Genomic DNA, 24110 nt, shown 5'->3' with positions numbered 1-24110 from the left:
TGCTGTTACCTATGATTTCTGGACATGCCTGTGCTGGCTGGTGGTTCACCAACCTTCTTCGCTACCCTAATTTTGTATGACATTATTCTCCTGGTAGAGCTAGCAACTTTGTTGATAGGGGCACCATATTGCTAATATAAAGGTAAGTAACAAAATGGCATTCCTCTAATATCCAGAAGATGAGAAAAATACCAGTGTGCACCTCAGTGTGAAGGCAAGTCTGCCCCTAGCAGCAAGCGGGGGGTACTGTGAACAGTAGTTGCGCTGGGATCTTCTAGGGTTTGGGCTCAGGGCCATCCAGAACGCGGATGGTGGGGAGGGGGATTGTTATTTTGGTGAGTTTGGTGTGTTCTGTTGCTACCAACTGAAAAAAGTTTCATGAGGGTAACACAGAAGCTAAACGCCAAACCGGGCTACTTATTCTTGTAACCATTCTACTTACTTCTAACTGGGTCAAACCTTATTGCTAAAAAAAGAGAGGAATTTCTGCCATCGGCAGCAACAAGATCAGCGTTAGGCTCTTGCTGGCTACTTTACGCTTGGACACTGGTGACCCTTGTACTGATGCAATGTGGAAGCAATTCAGCTAAAGACAATAAAGTTATGCCAGGACAAATAAACTGAGTCAGACTTGCACGCTTCTGGATCCATCTGGCTTTTTCATAACTGCCCACAGGGAGCAGAACACCAAACTGCAAAGCATCGTATTATACATGCGTGACATTCGTGGTCAATTAAAGCACAACAGGGACATGCCCAAGGAGCCCACTGTCTGGTAGAGGCTTAATACTGCAGGGGATAGGTGAAAAGGGAAGAGGCAGAGGTAAGGCTCTGAAGAAGAAGAGGATCTACAGAAAAAATATTGAAGAATATATTACCTTCTACAACTTAATGATTGACAGACAGTTCCATTCTTACAGCAGTTTATGGAAACAGTTCAAAATAGCATGGACATACCCCATATATCCGTAAGAATATGAATAACTAAAAGTGGTTTCATTGATTGTTTTTTCAGACGTCGTATATTTTCAAAAGTTGTATATAATAGATAAATAGAAACTGTTTGCGAATTTTTTAGCAAAACTTTTTTTTCTATTGGAAAATGCCAGAGTTTGTCAACTATCTAACCACTTTGCAAAAAGCGAAAAGATGGTTTAGGGCAAATCCCTTGTTCTACAAGCTTTATATGGAATTTTTCATTATTTTGCAAAGAAAATTTTCCATTTTAAATAGAAATGATTTTAGTTTAAAAAATCTGATTTTAAGTAAAAGAATAAAGTAAAAGTTGGAAATAAAAAAAAATATTCAGCTATGTATAAACAAAAATGTCAATTGTTCACTTTCAACAAGTATTTCTCTGGCTTGCTGGTTCAAAAAACCAGAATGTAAGTCTTTATCCCAGACTAGGGGAGCGCTAAAGAATACGTAAGCATATGAAATCCACGTAACGTGTCAAATCATAAGTCATGTATTTCCTCTCTGCTTCTACCTTGGCACTTGCCTTCTGCAAAGCCCAAGGAGAAAATGGAACAAGTAAGTGTATTATGGTCCTAAAAACTTCCTGGAATGTGGTAATCTCTTCCCTTGTTTTCAAGCTTTGACCATTTCTGTTATTTTCAGATCGCTAAGTACCTAAGACACGTTTTTTTTTTAACATTTTTTTTTGTGCAGCCTTTTGCACTGTGTGCCCTCATCCTGAGTGGAGTTTCAATAGGGCACCAGTGAACACTAACAGTGTCCTCTAGACTTTTTTTTAGATTGTGTGTGTCTTGCATGTGCAGTCAGACAGGCAGAAGAGCAAGAATGGAGTCAGCAATAAATACTTTCTTTGGCACAGAAAGTAGAGTGAGACTTATCCAAACCTGGGGTTTCAGTTTGGCAATGCATAACACTGACACGGCCAGTGGCATCTTGTACGTGGAGCACGGTAACTGCCCCATCATCAGCTACATGCTCCAGCTGCAGGGTTACAAACCACAGTGACGGGCATTCAGAGACTGCTGGCGATATGGTTTTGGCCGCTGAGGGTCATGCGCAAAGACGGGGAGTTAGAGACATGCACACACCTGCAGGGCTATGATCTTACTGGCATCACAGAGATGTGGTGGGATTCTATGACTGGAGCGTTGGGATGGAAGTATACAGGCTCTCTAGGAAGGACAGGCGGGGGAGACGAGGAGGGGGTGTCACCCTCTACGTCAGTGACCAGCTGGAGTGCATGGAGCTCTGCCTGGGGATGGATGAGGAGCCGACTGAGAGCTGATGGGTCAGAATTAAAGAGAGGGCAGGGAGAGGTGACATTATAGTGGAGGGCTGCTGCAGGCCACCCAACCAGGAAGACCAAGTGGATGAGGCCCTCTATAGACAGACAGGAGCTGCCTCACATTCACAAGCTCTGGACTTCATGGGGGCCTTCAACCACCCCAATATCTGTTGGAGGGACAACAAAGCAGGGCATCGGTAATCCAGGAGGTTCCTCGAATGCGTTGATGATAACTTCCTTCTCCAAACGATAGAGGAGCCAATGAGGAGAGGTGCTAAGCTGGCCCTTGTTCTCACCAACAAGGAGGGGCTGGTGGGAAATGTGAAGCTCAAGGGCAGCCTTGGCTGCAGTGACCATGAAATGGTGGAGTTCAAGATCCTTGGGGCAGCAAGGAGGGTGCATAGCAAGGTCGCGCTACCTTGGACTTGAAGAGAGCAGACTTTGGCCTCTTCAGGGATCTGCTTGGTAGAGTACCATGGGATAGAGGCCTGGAGGGAAGAGGGGCCCAAGAAAGCTGGTTAATATTCAAGGATCACCTCCTCCAAGCTCAGGAGTGATGTGTCCCAACAAAGAGGAAGCTGGGTGAAAACACGAGGAGGCCTGCATGGATGAACAAGGAGGTCCTGGACCAACTCAAACACAAAAAGGAAGCCTACAGAGAGTGGAAGCAAGGACAGGTAACCTGGGAGAAATACAGAGAAACTGTCCGAGCAGCCAGGGTAGAAAAGCTAAAGCCCTGACAGAATTAAATCTGGCCAGGGATGTCAAGGGCAACAACAAAAGCTTCTGTAAGTACATTGGTGATAAAAGGAAGGCTAGGGAAAACACGGGCCCTCTCCAGAAGGAAACGGGAGACCTGGTTACCTGGGACATGGAGAAGGCTGAAGTACTCAACGACATTTTCGCCTCGGCCTTCACCAATAAGTGCTCCAGCCACACTGACCAAGTCACGGAGGATAAAGGCAGTGACTGGGAGAATGAAGAACTGCCCACTGTAGGAGAAGGTCAAGTCTGAGACCATCTAAAGAACCTGAAGGTGCACAAGTCCAGGGGATCTGATAAGATGCATTCGTGAGTCCTGAGAGAACTGGCAGATGAACCGGCTAAGCCACTATCCATCATACTGGAGAAGCTGTGGCAGGCCACTAAAGTTCCCATGAACTGGAAAGGGGGAAACGTAACTCATACTTTTAATAAAGGGAAATAAGGAAGACCCGGGGAACTACAGGCCCAGAGAACCACGTCCTCCTGGAAACTATACTAAGGCACATGGGAAATAAGGAGGTGATTGGTGACAGCCCAACGCGGCTTCACTACAGGCAAATCATGCCTGAGAAATTTGGTGGCCTTCTATGACAGGGTTACAGCATTGGTGGATGAGGAAAGAGTGACTGATGTAATTAATCTACCTGGGCTTGTACAAAGCATTTGACAGTGTCCCACACAACATCCTTGTCTCTAAACTGGAGAGACATGGACTTGACGGATGGACTACTCAGTGGATAAGGAATTGGCTGGATAGCCGCCCTCAAAAGAGTTGCCAGTCAATGGCCTGATGTCCAAGGAGAGACAGTGACAAGTGGTGTTCCTCAGGGGTTGTTATTGGGACTGGTGCTGTTTAACACCTTTGTCATTGACATGGACAGTGGGATTGAGTACACCCTCAGCAAGTTTGCTGACAACACCAAGCTGTGTGGTGCAGATAACACGCTGGAGGGAAGGGATGCCATCCAGGGGGGACCATGACAGGCTTGAGAAGTGGGCCCACGTGAATCTCGTGAAGTCCAACAAGGCAAGTGCAAGGTCCTGCATGTGGGTTGGTGCAAACCCAAGCACAAATACAGGCTGGGCAGGGAATGGATTGAGAGCAGCCCTGAGGAGAAGGACTTGGGGGTGTTGGTGGGTGAGAAGCTCAACATGATGCGGCAACGTGTGCCTGCAGCCCAGAAAGCCAGCTGTATTGTTTAGCGCTCTGCCCGCTTTTTCAATCCTCGTGTCATAGTATCAGATCTGAATAATAATATATATTCAGAATGATGGCAGATTCTTATTTTCTACTGCAACTTGTTGAGGGTCGACATTCATTATTATATTCTTAACAAAGAAACCCTGACCCACAGAAAGATAAGAGTCTATCAACAGGATTGTGAAGTGAGAAAGTATCTGTAGGTATACAATTGCTGCTGTAAATGGTTACTAAAATGTGCAGAAAAGAGAACAGATGAGTCTCCATGCATATTTCAAAAATAAAATGCACCTTCTACCTTTTGAACAGAGCAACAGGCTGCCATCCAGGAATAGGAATTTAGCCTTGGGATTCCCAGTGGCTGAAGCACTACTGTCTATTGTCAGAATGATCCTGACAGACACCAAGCACACACGTTACAAGTCAATGCACCCGAAGTAACCTCTCAAAAAGGAGCACTGACAGCTGGCAGAGAGAGGCAGGGAACATCCAGCACTCGTGACACCAGCTCCTTAGAGGGGTTTGAAGATCCTCCTTCTTCTCTCTAAACTTTACCAAATTTGTCCTATGTGTGTTATAAGAGCATAATGATGGGGAGGAAATTCAAACTAGAGATTAGTGGCTGGTGGGAACAAAAGGATGAAAATTATTGCTATGCTTGGGGAAAAAAAACATTCAGTGCTTCAGTTCCTTAGACACAAGAGAAGCCTTCAGCATCTGGACACCTACCATGCCAGCGTATTTAAACCATCCCCTACTCTTAGGGCAAACAATGCTGACAACACATGGCAACTTAAACTGCAAGTGGTAGATGGCAACACTCTACTGCCAGCCCGTGTCATCTGGTTACTTTTAACTTGTTCACCCTAGTGGTGTGGTATCAGACACTCCTTCTCATGGCACATAGTCTTGCTGATCCCACAAGCCAGGAAGGTGAAAGCAGACCTGACTCTCTTTTCATTCACATGCTTTCAAGTTGTTGTAGTCAGTGACATGACAAGGTTTTAAGACATGTTACAGTTTCTAAGAAAATTAAGGAAGGTCAGTGATCTCACAATATCATGACAAGACTGGCTATCACAAGGCAACAAGGATGTTCAGCCTGGGCATTGATTTACTGCGGGGGAAAGGAGCACTCCGTCCTTTAGCATCAGGAGCAACAACCATGTGTTGTGCGGCTCCCACAACCAGAAAAAGGTCTGGATCCAGTTTTGACAGTTCAGTAAGCAAAGGTCAGTCAGGCTAAGACATACACGCGAGGAACAGATTTTGTAAAGCTTATTACAAAAATATGCGATTTACCTCCTTCTCTTTGAACTATGTGGTACAGATGAACCATATGCAAGATACATTCCAGATCCTGATCTTGGTAGCCTTTCTCGTGCATGTCATCCACTGAGTCTGGGTAGATGACTTGATCACGTAGCGTTCCAATAGACATGTAGGGCCTGAGAACCAATACAGAGAAACCAGTAATCTGGAGCTGACTCCAAGCAAGCATATGTTGCTGACGCTCTATGGAGCAGATTATAATGCTTTAAACACCACGTTGCTAAAACTGGATTTATCTGTGGGTGAATGTTTGTTTTTTTTTTTTTAAACTTACCCTAGAGACATCGGGTAGTTTCTGTAACAGCTGATTACAGGGTAGCAACAGGGGTAGTATTAGCATGAAAACAAAATGAAAGATCAGGCAGAATAAACATCCACTTCATAGACTATTCTGAATGCTTTCACTTGGAATCAGGGAAACTCTATGCTTTATTCAAGGTTTGGTGCACTTAGAAATTTAGAAATCAAATTACACACTCACATGTGAAAAGTAAATTGTAACAAAACCATGGCTCAAACTGGAAAAGACTTCCGTGGTGCAGCAGGAGACACGCAAGTCAGGCAGGAGAGCACCGAAAGCCTGCTTTGCACTCTACTCTTCTGGACTGCAGAACTGAGACTGGGCATAACTTAGCTGGTTCTAGAAGCCAGTTTAGCACTTCTGAATTGCAAAAAAAGCATACATTAGAGAAGCTGATCAGCTTAAACCCTCCAGCACCAGCCTCCCTTTGCAAAGCACAAGGCTGAGCTGTATGTGAAGCAGCTTCTGGATCACGATGTTCCCAGATCAGGTAATACCATCCTTCTTACTGAAACAAGCTGTCTCCACTTTGGGGCCATAGTCCTCAGTCATGGCTGTGTCCCTGGAACGGCTATGGACAGTCTCCTCAATGTCACGAGTTGTTCCCAGACTCTGGTACAGCCCAGGCCCCCAAATCCTCCTAGTCTCTAAACAAAGTCAGCTCAAAGAACAGTTTTACGGTTCTCTAAAAGATACCGGGCCAGTCAGGCTAGGATAGCAAAGGCAATCTAAGACACACCTATTTGACCATCTCTTCCGCTGCTCTCGTTCTAAGGATTTCTTGTGAAGGACAAATATCCATCATGTCTCACAGACACTGCTGATAGCTCTTGCAAGCTGGGAACACCCTGACAATGATCTGGGAGATTCTGAGTTTGGAAGGGAAGGTCAGACCTAAAGAACAGTCAGGCCCCAGACTCTGTTCTGCTTTTTGTGCCAAGAGTTACACTAACTCCCTTAAAGCTCTGTTGCCAGGGGATGATGACAAAGAGGAGCAGTTAAAATTGGGCCAGGAACAAGGAAGCTTCCAGGCAGCTTGCTCTTGCCACTGAGGACTACTTCCAACTAATTCACAGCGTGTTGGCGAGGGGTCAGTTTTCTTCCCTGAAGAGTTCTGGACCTGCATGGTGGGACGGTCTTAGCCATGCAGAGGCTTTCCCTGACAGAGATGTATAATACCTTAGCAGATTTCTTCCCTTCCCTTGGAGGTGTCTCTGCAGAAAGGGTGGATCTACCATTATTATTCTGAGAGTCCCGAAAATACACCACAGAGTAATCTAAGGAACTCATAATGCAATAGAACTAAAGCTGCAACATGAACTGGAAGTCACATTCAAGCTGGCATCGGCTGCATTGGTTTTAGTGCTGCAGACGTCCATGGTGAAGTGTCTGTACCTGCCTGTAGTTAAACTACTTTCACCACCAGCTGAGCGAGGATGGGAAGGGCAGGGGATTCGAACTGCTCGCAAATATTTGGTCAGCTCCTTGCTGCGGGCAGGCACCCAGATGGAGCAAAACCAGAACTGCAAGTCAAATACAAGCACTGCTGCTCCTCTTTGCTCATTGTTCTGCTTTTTACTCATTGTTCTGCTTTGTGCTCATGGTGGGAAGAGTGCCATTCTGGGCTGCTGCATGAACACTAGCGTCCAGTGCAGCGAACCATTTATATTAATGGGGATACTGCAAAATCTCAGCCCTAAACATTATGTAACATCTTTAAGTAATGATCTACTACATTTCCATTGTACTCTCCATCTAAAATTCCAAATAGCTTTACTTCTTGCATATGCAGAAATCACCTCACTCGCTCCAGGCTACTGCCATCTCTGGGACAGAAGACAGCAACTCCACATGGGCTCAGAAAAGTTTGAATCAGGTTGTGCATAAGACTGTGTAATTTAGGTGAGGCTGCAGATAAGGGCAAGGAGGACGTGTATTTTGTCTGGGGTTTAATACCTTACTTTCATAAAGTATGATCCTGTAACGACTAGCAGCTCTGAGATTTAGCCTGCAGCACAATCGGGAAGGCAGTGCTCAAAAGCACCGTGCCAGGACTTTGTTGCCACGCTGTTTATTGAGTCACCAGCACCGCTTCCTGGTACAACTGGATTTTCCTTGTGGTCTCCCATCTAAACCCATCAGTATTACCAAGCATGCCTCTCCCCACCTAGTTTGTAAAAATTAAAGAAAAGCCCAGCCTGCAGTGGAATAGCAAACCCTGCCAATTACTGACTAAATAGTAGAGACGAAGGACGGCTTATGGCTATGGGTCTGTCCTGGGAGGTGGGAGAGCACATTCTGCTTCTCTCATCCTATTGGGAGCCACCCATGTCCCCGAGGGGACACTTCATCTTGCTTGGTATAAGATGTCTCATTTGAGGCTCCACCTCTTGACAACAAAGAGAGGCACCTCTGTGGTTGTTCGGTCCCATTTATTTTAGGATGGCGATGGATCGGCTCCTGGGGATGTCTTCTCCCTCAGTGGGGGACAGAGCCCAGACAAGTAACTTAGATAACTAACTTCTAAAGTGCTAAAGTTAGATGAGATCTCATCTAACTCATAGTCTGATCATTTCATACTAAGCCAGATTTCTCTATCCATAACTTGAAGGCAATAACCTCCTTATCTGCCATGGGTGCCACAAAGTCAAACACTAAAATCTGTTAAACATCAGATGTTACTGTAATTGAGGTTACATGTGTGTGATAGCTAGACATTAAGTAGTAAGAAGTATGAGTAATTGGATAGAGCAACCATGAAATTTCACTTTGCCAGTAAGCTCCTTGTCAAAATACTGTTTTCATTACATTTTTAGCAGTTCAAACAAAACCCGTCTAATTGTCCTGAAGTAGCACCTGAGTTTAATTGAATTTAATTGATTTCTGATGGAGTTTTTCCTTTCAGCCAGAGTGTCTGTGTTCCAGTCTCAAAGAAAGCACTCTTACAGACTCTGAAAGCAACTCCTCTGCCGTGCAGCGGTCATATCTTTGGCAGTAATACCTCTGCAATTGTTAGTTTTCTTTCTTTCTTTCTTTCTTTCATTCTCTGCTCTCTGAAAAAAGATTCCTACACTATTTTTGAGAGACAGGATGCTCAGTAATGCTTGTTTAAAGCTTTGGTATCAAACCTCCAGAAAGGTAAGAAAACTTACTGATTCTTGCCTGGTTTCCTGGAATTTCAAGGCATCTACTGGAAGAGACACTTTCAGTTCTCATAAACTGACCTTTTTTCCAGCAGTTTGATGGTTTCATTTCGCTAGTAAGAAGCCATCATCCCTAAGGCTTATGGCTTCCCCCTTGCAGTGCAGGCTTTAAAGAAAAGTGACACAAAGACATGCTGTAATCTGAAGTCTGTGGTATGGACAATTCCCCAGTGCCCCATCGACACAAGACATTGTGTACAATGTTGGCAAAATATTAGAGAAATCGTATGGGGAGGAAGGGCAAGTGTTGCCGATGATATTGAGGTTACCTTTGGTGAGGGAGAAGGGGGCACATGCTACAAGACATATTGGAGTACATACCAGCCACATTTCTTTCCAAACAGAGGACTTAAATGCTGGAGCTGTTAGGCATAAAAAGAGATGTGTAATGCCAAGTCAAAGAGATTGTGGATTAACACTGCACACTGCAGCCATGTAGTGCTAACATCTAGCACTTCTCTGATGTCTTGAAGAGCAAAGGGCTTCACTCTTCTGGGTAGCAAGTTAAGGAAGATGACTTGCTTAGATGTCAAGAAATTTCTGTTCCAAAATCGGAACAAGCCATACCCACTTGAAATGTTTACAAATACTTCCTGAATGTATTCAAAGGTGTTTTCATGCTTCATGCAAAATAAACTGCTGACAGAACTGATAACCTGTTCTGAGATCCATACTATCATTTTAAAGAATGACAGCAACTAATCGATATGCACTTCAAGAGTCTATAAAGCAATATGAATGGTCAGAGTTGTAATTATAAGCGCCCTGGAATAAGAAAGGAACCAAAAATACAACTTAAGTGGCTGGCATCAGATTTTAAGGGATATTAGCCCAATATAAGTGCCCAAGGAACTGCTTCCAGATACAGTCTGAAGCCCACCTTACCTTCCTTGCCACAGGCTGTGATTCACACTTCCTCCATGGAAGGTGTAGTCTAAAAACATGTGGCTTATGATTCTGGAACCCATCTGCATACCCCTGAATGAGCAGTCAGGACCTGACTTGCCATTTACTGTCCAAGTGTGTTTGCAGTTATTATTGCACTATTACTTTCAGAGATACACAAAGTTATGTGGGAAAATTATGTGTAATGCAGCTATAAACTCTTGGCTGACCTGCCTTTTAAGTTTCTGTTTCTGGCTGACAAGATGCCTCTCTAATATACCCAAATGGGAGAAAGGGGAACACTACATCTGGGATTCTCCTTTTCAGATAAATTGCAGACTGAATTTTCAAAGGAGACTGGGACAGCTTCAGACTGCAATTCAGAGTGCTTGCTTTGACATCTAAACCAAAATGTATTCCAAATTTAGGCACCTCTATTTAAGAAGATGATACCGAAGCCCAAGCTCCAGCCATGGAGGTACCTTCCTAGGAAACTTGGCAGATTATAAGGAGTCAGTGCTTGCACTGAGGAATCTCCAGTCCAGAAAGCCAAAGGTACAGCTCACACCTACAGCTGTGCCAAAATGCTGTCTAATTCCCTAAGAGGTCCAGTACAGCATGGAGTATGAAAGCAACAGTTTTAAGTCCAGCAAAAAACACTGCAGCTACTAGAGATGCAAGATGAGGGGCTGTATGTCAAGCTAATGGTTAGCAAATCTCTTCCAAGAGCTGGGTTCAGGCTATGTTCTCAGCTTGCAGGGCATTAGATTCCTATTTTTCTAGGCTAGCGTCCAGGTTAAAGAGGAGGCAAAGGGAGGGCACCTTCTAATCTTCCCACTGAAGCAAGGAAACTGCTGCTAAGAGGCAGGAATCATGTCTGAAGAGACAGCTATTGGCAAGAGCCTAATTATATACTATACCAATCAAGTCTGCAATTGGAAGGGGTGAGACGTTAGTACCAGTCCTTGTGCCTTATATTATTTATGTTACTCCTTTTTCCCCCAATGTTCTTTTTAATATAAAATGCAGTAACTATCCTAATCCTTCAGTAGGACCGTAAAAACATATTAAAGGGGGCTCTAAACTTATTTAGGTCCCAGCTCTCAGGAGAGGGCTTGGTAGAGATAAAGCAGTTTAATGTTTAGCTCTCAGTTTGGCACCTAAACTTCAGTAAAAGGCAGGAGTTCAGACACACATTTGTATTTAGAGATTGCTGTGGATTAACTCTAGGTGGCTCCCTTTACCTACTAGACAATTTTTTTGGCTACTTTTCCAAAAGCCCTAAACCTCTGCCTGACTACCTAGGGAATGCACCTACATTTAGAATTTTCCATCATGTTGCCGGTGCCTCGATCCCATTTTTTAGGTGCTGCAATAACTCGGCTGGAATCACCTCAGAAGCACTCCAGCTCTTGCCGTGCTCCTGGTTTAGGTTAATAGTAAACACCCTACAGTTACCAAAAGCAGCAAAGCTTCATCAGCAGTGATGCTCAAGAAATGCCAACCTCCGCTAAGTAAACTGATCTGGATTCCTAACAGTTCTCGATGACATTAATAAAATAAACTACTGATGGCACCACCACTACAACTTTGAGAAAATAAAATGTCTTGAATGAATGTGAATTAAGTTTTTTTTAAGTACTGTTGTATCCACTACTCTCACAAAGAAGGTGGTATCACCAAAATGTTAAAAAATAATAATATTATATTTAGCAAAATGTTAAAAAAGCAACAGGCTCAGTTTATTGCATTGTATCTAGTTCAAGGGATTTTAGGGCCAGCTAAAGTTTCAGCAACCTTCTGAAGATATAAATAATTGATCTCTCTTTAAAATACCCTACACTGAACTCTACTCTCCACTCATACAGAACTAGCCATGAACATCCTCTAAATATTTCAGACAGATCAGTTACCAGAGTGCAATGTAATTAGCTTATAGCCATTAACATAGTTAAGAGGAAATGAAATGCACAGTATGAAAGGCTGAATTCTCAATGCATATAATTAGAATCTGATATCAAAGGCTGAAAAAAACCCATACTAATCACTCTGTGGCTTTCTCTGCAAAGAAGCTATGCATAACTGCAAGCAAATAATCTGGGAGGAAATAACAACCAGGAAGGTAAAAGAAACCTATAATTTAAAGTGCTATTCATACTCAGGTATCATCTCATCTCATGATTTACTTATTCACCATTACCAAGATCATTTACAATATAACCAGAACTGGTCAGACGGCACAAAAGTTTAAGGTGAACAATTCACAAAATTATACAGTTCAGTCTATTTGTACCTTGTGACAGGCAGAGACAACAGAAAGAACACAAGAACGCATGTATAAAATTAAAAACAAACCCCAGACAATTTCTCCAAAATACACGCAGCTAATGCAATCTGACATAATTATACCTCCTGCAACGAATCAAATCAACCAGCCAGAAAAATGAAGGAAAAATACTCTCCTTCTCTTAAACATCCAGTTTTTGCAGGCCCAGTCTTTTCATACCTCTGGCAGTCCTGATAATAAAAGGATTATTTGGATGGATGATCATGAGGATCAATGAATTGAAGAGAGAACAATGAGGTGTTCTGGACAAGAGTCTAGCCGGCCAGTCCCACTAGGCATACCCCAGCCTAAGAGTATTTCTGATTTTTATCACAGCAGTGTACCACAATACGCAAGGCAGTTTCCCTCTTTCAGAACAATCCCAATTTATTCATGATTTTGCAGATAGGAAGTGAGACCTTACTTCACAGAGAAGAGTATGTATAGACAGTGAAGCCTCTAGAGCAGAGGCTGCTTTTGGTCTGGGTTTCTACAATGCTTAGCTGTCCATGGCATCATCTTTTGCATGCACTGGGATATGAATATGCAAGTAATACTAGAGCAATCGTGTGTCTCTGGTGAAATACCCTGCCAACAGGTCAGAAGTCACACATTGCGCTGACCTCCCTCTCTAATCCTCTGTGCAACACTGCATTACACAGGACAAACGTGACAATGCAGAAAACAGAGATGCACTATGTATATGGATACATGGAACATTATTATAGCCATTTTATAAGCATTATAGGTACCTGAAGTGGCCACAAGGGAGCTGTACTAATCTCTAGCAGAAACTAAAATTGATAGGGTATAATTAATGCAAAATGTTAGGCAGATAAACAAGCCTGGAAAAGTCTTCCCTCTTGGGAAAGATACGCTCCCATCTAAGCCAGGCTAGTGCACGCATGCTGAACTGCAGAAAAAACCTACCTGCTACATGCTACCACGACAGAACAAAGAACTAGAAATTCAGTGTTCTGGGGACTACCGAGCAGGATTTGCAGGAGAGAGTCATCTCAGCTACAAGTTACTCATCCAAGTCTGAGTTAGTCACCCCAGGCTCTCTTTGTAGTCAATGGAGTCCTCTAATGAAATAGTATCTCCAGCAGGTCTCATGCCTTAACTATTTGTCCTAGGACACAGGACGAACAGCTGCAGTGACCTGAACTGGAAGACTACTGCGTATTGAGGAGTTAGCGATCCTCAGAACGGTTGAGCTGCGTGGGCACAGGCCTGTGCTACACTTGGCTGCACTACGTTGGGCTGTGCTGTACCTTTAACTTGGCCTTCAGGCTTGTGCTGTGCTGTAGCTGTCACTTGGCTGCAGGACAAATTTTGCCAGCTAATCATAACAGAGGCGCCTGCAAACAACTCCCACTTGGCACCAGCAATTACACCGCCTGCTTTATCTTGAAGTGAAGCAGCGTGTTCTCATGCTAACTTCCTTTTGTTTGACAGCAGAAATTATAAATGGAATTGTTTACTTCTAAGAAAATCCTATCAGAGTGCTAAAGACCATAATGCCAGTGAACCTTAGCATGGATGGGATCAAGTGCAGCAGGCCATGCTGTGACTAGAGGTCCATCTGATGCTGTGCAACGCTGGGTTCCTAGCACTGGATGGGATGTTAAGTGCCACAAAGATGATGAAGAGACGGAGCATCTCACGAGGAAAGGCTGAGAGAGCTGGGACTGTTCAGCCTAGAGAAGAGAAGAGAAGGCTCCAGGGGATCTTATGTATATAAATACCTGAAGGGAAGGTGCAAAGAAAGTGGAGCCAAGCTCTCTTCAGTGGTGCCCAGTGACAGGACCAGAGTCAGTGGGCACAAATTAAACTAGAAGAAGCTATCTAAGCATCAGGAAACAACTTTTCACTGTGAGGGTGATCAAGCACTGGAATAAGTTGCCCAGAGAGGCTGTGGAGTCTCAGTCCCTCGGAGATACTCAAAAACTGTCTGGACATGGTCCTGGGTAAACAGCTCTAAGTGGCGCTGCTTGAGCACAGGGGCTGGACCACATGACCTCCAGAGGTCTCTTCCAAACTCAACCATTCTGTGATTTCGTGATTCTTTATGCTATCAACTTATTCCTTATCTCTAATAAAAGGATTTTAAATTAATTAATTAGAGAGTTTGAAGACCTTTCTTACTGGCATCACCAATGAACACCTGTTGCATTGCAACAGCGAATCACCCTCCGGAGGTAGACAGTTTGCTCAGTATAAAGCTCACACAAGAATGTCTAACTTCTAGCTGCCTAACTGAACATGGACAAATTCTGCCTTTGGCATATGAGTTGATGGTTTACTGCTTTAACTTGTTGGGGTTGGGAGTTGAATGCTTGTGTAAAAAATGGCTAATACTCATCTCTCTGCAAGATGGGTAGTTACTAGTGAATACTGCACTGTCTCCAAGAAATGCAGAACAGAACCACCGTGCCGAACAAAGCTTACATTTACCTTGGAAAGCACAGTGAGCTGGAGAAGGGACACAGGGCGAGATCCTCAGCCTGCAGGCAGGCAAGCACAGGAATATACCCCAAGAAATGTGTCTGAGCGAGCAGACCATGGGGAGGCTGGCAGAAGACTGAAGGTCCAGTTCACCTTGGAGCTGGGACAAAGTTCTGGAGCTCAGGACACCGAGGCAGGCAAAAGGCAGGGCCTATAGTGCATGGGAAAGGACTACCACCTTCCCTTCAAGGGGGAGGTATTGGCTGTGCCTGCTGTCTGGGTATTTAAAAGCATAGGGCACTGTAATGGCAGTTCCTGATTGAAAACTGCCATAAGAAGGAGGAGAAAGGACTTAAGGACTTATTCCCAGGGAAGACTACACAGTTGTTATTAGAGCTTTCAGCTGTCCTATCCTCACAAACGGTGGCATCCTTTCAGTCTTTTCATATCAAGCTTTCTATGCCAGGCAGGTTTTGCAGTTTATTTTCTTCAGTGCTTCCCAGCGTTATATAGCCAAGTTGCTTCTCATAATTTGATATGCATAAGGCATTTGAAGCATGCTTTTTGACAGTCCTAGGTAAAACATTAATGAAATAGTAAACATTTGTCATTCTGTTCATCTGTCAAAGATTCTATGTTGCACAGCTGCAACATAGGGCATTAAGCTGGAGATAACTGCTAATTACACTTCTCTGCAGAAACTAAGTCATGTAAATGCAACCACCAGATTACTCCCTAACATGCAAGTTTGTCCATACCATACGTTACACGGCAATCTCAGTTAACCTCTAGGTGAACTTGTTCCCCTGGCACTGCTATGAAAACTAAATTTTAAAGGTAAGTGAACTGTTAGTTTCAGCAAAATGAACCTAGCACAGATTAAATAGATTGTCAGTTGCTCTGCTGGATGGATCCTATAAATACCAGCCACATACTCCGTTCTTCTAGTTTCTAGTGACTTCATATTCATAAAATGTTTGTCAAGCTTAACCTGACTATGTACTTAAAATTTTCAAAGCTTACTTTTCCCAGCTTTTAAATGAAGCTCCATAAACAGTCTGGCACATACATGGATGTCTGGAAAGGTGGTACAGGCAACATGGAATTATTGGTGCTGAATGGACACTGGATATTCAAAATTCTATAAGAAGCAGCAGGTGGGGGGTGGAGGCACTGCAAGCTCACGCTGGCAAGAACATGGTCTTCAAATTGCGTTATGCAACACAGAGCAGCTGATTGCCAGAGATCCTAGTAGAAATATTCCTGCAACTGGGCATCCTCGCAGACAAAAATTTAGCTCTTTTGAAACATTGAGGAAAACATTTCAAAAAAATGTAAATGGAGGAAGTTCTACTTACTAGTGACACCCATTTTTGTGCTGGAGCCAAAACAGGATTTACGTGCAGTACTAATACTGAAGCAATACGCAAAATAGGAGGAATACTGCTTTGATCACAAGAATGGATTTCACCTTTTAGTTGCATACACATCATGGTATTTAATCAGACATACAGCTGGCAGCACTTTACATTATACTTCTGTGTATCTGTCGCTTGGTAGAAATGCAGTGAGCTACTGAGTGGATCTTACTTCTCTGAATGACCAATTTCTTGTACACATCACAAATAAAAGGGACTTGGCTCACACCACGTTAAAAGACCACATTGTGCTTTAAGTGAGACAACTCCATGAGTCTGGAGAACGAGGTCTCTCTATCTATACAGAAGTTGGTAGTAATAGAACCTGCTTCAACTGAAAAGACCACCAGCAGGTAAAGAGACAATACTGAAATCTCTAAACCAAATCAAGCCTGGACTTCCCTGGCGATTCAAACTTGTCAACAAGGGTCTTCAATTGTATCAAGCGTGGTACTGGCTTCTGTGCTTCAGACTACTGCCCAGTAGGAAATGCACTTGTCTCCATATGGAGTAAAAGTTGAATATGGTACAACACATCTCAATCCCTCACCCACATTTAGTCCTCTTGGTGTTTCCCACAGCCACAGCTTGCTCCAGACATACCCCCAGTCTGAAGGGACTGAGGGTCCAAAACCTCGAAGCATGCTGAAGTCCTTCACAATCATCACTTCAGCTGCAGCCTTTAAGATTAGTGTTGGATTTATGTAAATACATTTTAAATCTAAACTAAAGCCCAATGCAGCAAGCTGACTAAAGCCTTCAGTCTGGGATTTCTGCAACACTTTGCCTAATAACAGGAAAGACTTGTGAGCTGTGCTTTAATTAGCTGACTCTTGCATCTGGCCAATAAGGCAAACACCTTGCATGGCTTGAGAGGGAGTAGCAGCTAATCCATAAAGCCATTTTCCACCTCTGTAGGTGAATCTTGTTCACAATGTGCTGCCAAGAGGTACTGTCATTACCTGGGATCAGTTAGCACATAGACCTAATTAAAAACTTTCAAACTTTACAGCTTTAAGCGAGCCTTCAGTAGAAATGGAGAGGTCTCCCAGTGATCTTGGCAGGCAAAGCTTCAGCTAACCCACAGGGCAGCAAGACAAGAACTTTTCTGTTCTCGGTGAGACAAGACAGGACTTCCTTCTATCAGTGAGAAGTGCAAGCATTTCTATACAAGTCCCAGTAAGCCGAAATCGTAAAAGCTATACCCTGGCTGAGGGGACAGCTTAACAGCCCTCTCAGATGCAAGGCCACACTTTTTAATCAACAGCAAAATACTGAGTTAACCTGTCTTGAATTGATCAATTTGAAAAAGGGAAAAGGAAGATATAAAGTAGCAGCTGATTTTTAAAGCAAACCTCTATGAAAACAGTATGCATAACTGAAGTATGTTATGTTTTGTGTTAACGTTATCTAAACACAGACCTTCCTCTCACCTGTCTGATATGTGGCGAACTTTACAAATAAACATACTTAAAAGGAGCACTATGAACTTGATAACAATAACAGATAGATGCAGTGTGCAGGGAAGCAGATATCTATATAGCGTGACATGAACGGATGGCAAAGTCCTGAAGGAACACGTCAATGTGCTGAAGGGCAATTAACTGCTAGTGCACTGTTGGCATGTGCAGAGTACAGCTTAACTCCAGCTAACCCAACTAAAAGGTTCATAGTTAAAGAAAGAGCAGTATGACCTGACAAGAAATAAGGATGTGCAAAATACAACATAGCATAGAGACATCTGAGCCATCTAAATGAGATGAGGCAACAGAACTAACATAGGCATATTTATTTGCAAGCACTTCATTTGGGCTACTTCTCTTAACAGACCACATACTAATGAGGAAGTAGTCTAACACAGAAGAACCACACATACTACATACGCACATACTTTCATATGTAATATAGGGTATCTGAAAGTTAACACAACAGTTTTTGTAAGATCAAATTGTTTAGGCAATCAAGATTTGTCTTAGGAAACAACCTCATTTTAATGACAGTGGCCACTACTAACTATCTTCACGCTTAAGATAACAATCTTCAAAGTTCATGTGCTTATAATGTAAAAATTACTTTCATCATTTCATTATTAATATCTCTTAGAAGTGAAATATCCTTGCTTGGTTCCATCCACATGATGAATATCCTTGGACTACCTGAAGCAAATCACATCAGACATTTGGATTACTCAACAGAGCCAAGGAGAAGAAATATATCTTTGCAGCTGATGCAACTTTGTTTAGTAGCCAAGGATATTTTTAGAATGCAGAAGGAAAAACACCAGACAGAAGAAGACTTGTAAAGGAACCCCAGATAAAATACCCGAAACAGAGCAGACATGCAAAACCAAACAGCTTAAGAGAGCCAGATAAACCTTTAAACCATTACGTTCCGTACTGTCCTAACATTAATAAGAAGGCAACAAGATATAGGTACATAAATCTTAAATTATGAAGAACAAACAACATTTAGTACTAGTATATCTTTGGTTGCCTCCATATTAGCATCTGACAAGCCTGGTGTTGAAGGAAAGAAATATTAGAAATCTGTTTGAATGACCAGTAGAAAGAGAGCGAATACAGAATTGAACCATCACTGTGACCACTGAGAAAGCGGTCAGGGTTGGTTTTCTACTAGAATGGTGCACAGAATTACAGAGAAACTATGCGTACTGCTGGAGAAACACACCCTTCTCATGAAAATACCCACATCAACAGTAGAAGCAATCTGAAGAGAAAAAATCAGTAACAATGGATAAGGAGAAAAAAGTACAATGGATTAAGAATTACTCTGAGCTCTACAAATGTGAATCAGTCCTCAAGAAAGACAGAGAAAATGCTGATGGACATTTTAGATATGTGCTGTGCTAGGAAGACTGAAGAGTCGTGATAGAAGGTTACAGAACCAACACAGACTGTGTGAGACATCCCTCCATGCAAATAAGACAATAAGACACAGCTGGCAGAAAATTATTAATGATTTATATCAGTAACCCAGTGGTAATTACAGCTTTACTGCAGCTTTATGGTGCAGAAACATTGAGAAATATTCCTGTGCTGTTGTCAAGGTAACCTGCAAGTATGTAGGTGTGCAATTCTGCTGGCATTTGAATCAAATGAGGGAGAACTAAGAAAACGAGAGCCAACATGCAGAATCTGTTTCCTTACAACTGAAAAAGCTGAAATTTTTAATTGGAAAGCAAGAAGAGCTGGAGGAATTGTATGCTTCAGCTCACTAATTCCACAGAGGTGGAGTCTCCTTCCATGTTTAAGACCAACAGAGTAGGAACAGGACACAGTCTGGAGAAATCAGACTACCTTCGGATATGCTGCTGATATACTATGAAAAAGACTGACTGCTGCTTCAGTTCCTTCAGTGCTACATATACATCTTATGGTCATATCTGTAGCAATGGTACTCATGCTACCCACTACATATTTTTTTTAATTATTTATTACTTAAAATGATTTTTCTGAATTCTGGTTTGAATCACAATTCGTTATCAACTAGAGACCCACAAGCATTCATTTTTTCATTCATGCTACCTTCTTGACCAGTTAATTAAAAGAGGAATGCAAAGAGGTTGTTAACACAAATGAATTTTACTTTGCAAAAGAGGGATAGAGACGTAGAACAGCTAAGAGCACACACTCGGCCAGTTATGGATGCTCCAACGAGATGTGACAACTTGTTGAGCTGTGACAACTTGTTGAGCTGTGACCAGTTGCTAGCACTTATCTATCCTTGAAAACAAGCTGTTTCTGGCACCAATATGATGCTGGACTGCTTAAAACCTCTTAAAGCCTCCCTCTTTCCTGCCCACCACCCTCTTTAACAGGCTTGTCAGAGACAGTGGCAGAGCCCCACTCAAAGAAATTCCTGGGCTTCTCTCTCCCTGCCCCCCAAAAGGGCAGTTCGTCCCATCAGCATCCACTAGAACCATGACTGATTAAGGGCAAATTCTGCATGGCCTGGCCCTATATAAGGGGAGAAGAAGAAAAAAATCTCACAATGATTCACAGTAACATCTAAAAAAAGCAATATAATGACCACAAGCAATCTAAAAAGACAAAAAGATAGGGTCTCTCAAGGCTGTTTTAAAACCTACATACTGCTAAGTAAAGCTAACTAGAAAACATTTGCAGTGCTGATGAAATTTGGTGTATACAATGAGATAATTCACTTTTTAATAAATTATATTTTTGTGTGTAGCTTTTGAACTCAGCAAAAGCACATGATTTCCCACACATTTCTGGCATACTACACTGGAACATTACAAACAGAGATGAAAAAATAATCTTTTCAGTGAGCTCCTATTTACTGTGGAGTATTTCACTACTTAGTACTGACTGTATTCTCTACCATTCGCTGTGTGCAGATGAGGTTCCTACATTTGATTCAGGAGGCTGATGCAGAATTAAATTCAGCCACAGGCACACAGGAGTAAGCTCTTACCAGGCTCAATAGTAACTGTCCACTCATGGAGAGCCATCACCCATATTCTTGGACCAGAGACATAACGTATACACTTCAACACAGTGATGTCATTCTAACTCGCTGCTCTGACGGACATCCACCAATTCAAGAGCCTTCTGCTATACCACAGTTTTCACCTCCCCACCAAACAAAAGAGTAAGGTAGATTGAATCCAGGTGATACTGTCCTCCCAGATCCTCTCAGTCTGGAGCATACATTTTACCTAAAGTTATGCTGAAATATATACATGATAAAACATAGGTAGGGCACTATCCCAGTCTGCATATTTATGTCTAAAAAAAGATAAACAAATAGAACGTAATCCTGACCAAGTAGCAATTTGCACAGGGTTAATAAGCAAAATGGCTGCACCAGCAGGATCTTCCAAAACAAGCTGCTTTAATTTTTGAACTTCAGAACAATTTACAAACCACAACACAAATTCTAAATGTTTTCTAGACCCAGAGACAGAAAAAAACCCCACCCAACTGAATGTGTAATTTATTTAGGCCATAAATAAATGAACTGTTAAAACACTCAGAAATGGAATACAGGCAGAAAAAAAAATAAATGCCTGGACCATACAAGGCAATCCACACAAAAGCTCTAAAAATCCAGCAGATCTGTTGCAAATCTGGGCCAGAAATATATAAACTTCAACTTAAAACTGAATCTCCTTCAAGTAATTCTTAAGACTCTGTAAGCCCAAATAACAAATATACTGGGCAAAAAAGCAACTCAGGATCCTCAAAGATCCTAACAAACAAATCTGATTGACTGCTGTCCTATATCAACACCTTCAGCCACACTTATCCACAAATCACTACAAGATTCAGTCTCACAGTCCCTTTCCAAACACAAGACACTTACTAGTGACAGACGACACTTCTGAGCCTACAGAACCCATACTGACACAGCTGAACTGTCCCCCAAATTAATTCTTAAATCTTCAGCCACAGTAGAGCTGTAGTACTTTTGAAGAAGAGCCCTCTGTGTCACTCATTGTCCTAGACACTGCTCTGTCCCTTGGGAGGGGAATACCTCAGTACTGCCTAAAAAACCCTCCACAAGTGCAGAGCTCACAGCGAGCCAAGCCATAGCAATGTCTCTTAGATGTCCCAAAGACATCACAGCAACACCCTTTCTCCTGAGGATGCTATTAAGATGGGCTGCATACAAATGATACCTTCAGGGTACACTGCAAAGACAATATGCCAATCCCTACATGGCTTTGGTCACAAAGGGCTGCAAAGATGCTGACTGAATCTCAGTTTCTGACCAGAAGTTTTGAAATGTTCCAAAGAAGAGGTCTGCTGGACAAACTCCCCTAGCACTGCAAAGTTAGGGGAAACAGCTAACAAGGAACCGTTTTTACAGAAATGAAAACCTATCAGATATGACTCAACCCTCTCAATCAGTACCTCGGCAAATTTGCCTGAACGCAATGTGAGACTGTCTCCTCTCATGGAAAAAAAGAGGACACAAGTAAAAAGGAAGGGCTGTAGGCAAGCCAGCCCCAGATGTTGACCTGAGAAGGGCCTGGGATCATACAGAAGAGAAGCTGAAACTCAAGATTTTCGGCAAAAAAAAAAGTAACTCAGAATAGCTTTTGTTCTGCCTAAGAATAAAACTGATTTTAAGAATGTCCTGCACAATGGGAATTCTGAAATATTGTTCTGAAAAACATAATAAAACATTTTGCTCCAAATTCCTGAATGAAACCCTCAAGTGGCTCAGAAAAATGACAATGGCTAGCAATAAATTATGTATATTTGAAAAAAATGATAGATAAATGTTTTCATTACCTTCACCTGCAGCAAGGAAAATCTACTCATCACTAATAGCTTGTACTTTTTAAACAAGACTACAAACTGTACCATGAATACTTCTTTTGCCCATGGGAAGAAATGAACTACAGAAAGCAATCAAAGATTCTCAGTGTTTGATTTTGCTTTTGCAAAACAACCTAGTTAGAAGTCTCTAAGGAGATATTCCAGAATCAATTGCCTTACATTATGTTCTGAGAGTCCAACAGCAAGTCAGAATACAAAAAAAGCAAGAGAAAGCCATGTTTCCCTTAGTGAAATGAGCACATATTATTAAAAAGGCAATTTGCAGTTAATATTGGATTGGATTCTGGTCTCAGTAGTGTAGAAGTTGATGTTCTGAAAATTATTTTAAACAACTCAACATTTAGGAACCGAACCACTCACTTGTTTTGATCTTTTGTTTTAAAGTGAAATCAGAATTAGGTCTATTTCAAATTTCTTTCCGATTCTAGTCTGTTTCCATGATCCAAATCATCCAAGACTTCACCCATCAGGGAGCACAGGCCTCATCACAAGTATATGTAAGTCCTTTCCAATGACTGAAGATTTGCATCACCAACAAGAAGGGATTATTTTATTTTTTTTTTAGCATTCTCCTTGCACCTGAGGTTGTGCTTACCACCTTTTAACTCAGCTATACATATCACAGATTGACAATGACAAAAGCAGAGTCAAAATTCAGGTAACCAGAAAAAAGGTATCACCTTGAGCAAAACACATACCTTTGTGGTATATAAAACATGTGCTGTGGAGGGGGTTTGTAGAGAACTCCTTCATACACAGGCCACAAACCACTTAAAATTCTGAAGAGGGAACTCTTTCCACAGCCATTGGGTCCAGTGATTAAAAGATTCATCCCCTCCTGGACCTACAACAGCAATGAAAATACCAAGATGTTACTATGCAGTGTATGTGGCACCAGACAGTCTAAGACCCCTAGAGGGAGATATGTGAGCATTTATATCAAATTATCAACCCATTTCATTAGTTACCTGCACACATTTATGCAACTATTCTGGAAACAGTGGCATTAGATATAATATGTGGGTTGAAATAATGAATATAATTTCTATAATGGCCGAGTATTTCTATAAACTATACTGACCATATCACAATGTCAATAAACCACAGCCAGTATCAATTATTATAAGGCAGATTGGGTCCAAAGGTGTTAACAGCATACAGAGCAGTTCTATGACCATCAGTGACATTAACTTAAGCTATGGCAGTCCTATCAAATTACTTGGAAAATTTACTCCACATTGTCCCTTCCTGCTTAATTACCAGTGTTATTCTGGCTGTGATGCACTTGGTTACACTCATTTGAGTATTACCCTGCGTTTATATGAGTGTATATTTAGGCATAATCCCGATGTCATTGTCTATGCTTTACATAAATATATTGACCGTTATATTTTCTGTTTTGTCTCTTGAGCCAAATGAATAAATATAACTGTCTCCTCGACCTTAAAGTTGTAATTTTACAAATCTGAAATTCCTACACTGAAGCCATTGCAAGTTTTGCCATAGCTAGGACCCTGTCCTCCTAGTTGCTAATACCTATACCAACAGAGCTAGCAAGAGGAACGCTCTGCTTTAGCTAAATCAAAGGACCTGCTGGAATTATTCATGTTAGTGTTCTTATAACTTCAACTCTTTTTTA

The 24110-nt window shown here is 42.1% G+C and overlaps 1 protein-coding gene across 2 annotated transcripts in view; it reads right to left on the bottom strand.

Annotated features, from left to right (window-relative positions):
* The window catches only part of ABCD2 (ATP binding cassette subfamily D member 2), a 49838-nt gene that overhangs the window by 11550 nt on the left and 14178 nt on the right, over nt 1–24110 (bottom strand). For both annotated transcript variants that reach the window (XM_056340102.1, XM_056340099.1), the window contains exons 6-7: nt 23170–23315; nt 5532–5677 (exon numbers count right to left, since the gene is read on the bottom strand). In XM_056340102.1, the coding sequence (XP_056196077.1) occupies nt 5532–5677; nt 23170–23315 (292 nt within the window). The remainder of the gene's footprint in view (nt 1–5531; nt 5678–23169; nt 23316–24110) is intronic.

Source organism: Falco biarmicus, chromosome 5 (genome assembly GCF_023638135.1).
Source record: "Falco biarmicus isolate bFalBia1 chromosome 5, bFalBia1.pri, whole genome shotgun sequence".
Taxonomy (NCBI): Eukaryota; Metazoa; Chordata; class Aves; order Falconiformes; family Falconidae; genus Falco; species Falco biarmicus.
Note: the sequence above shows the minus strand (reverse complement) of the source record. Positions and strands in the feature narration are given on the sequence as shown.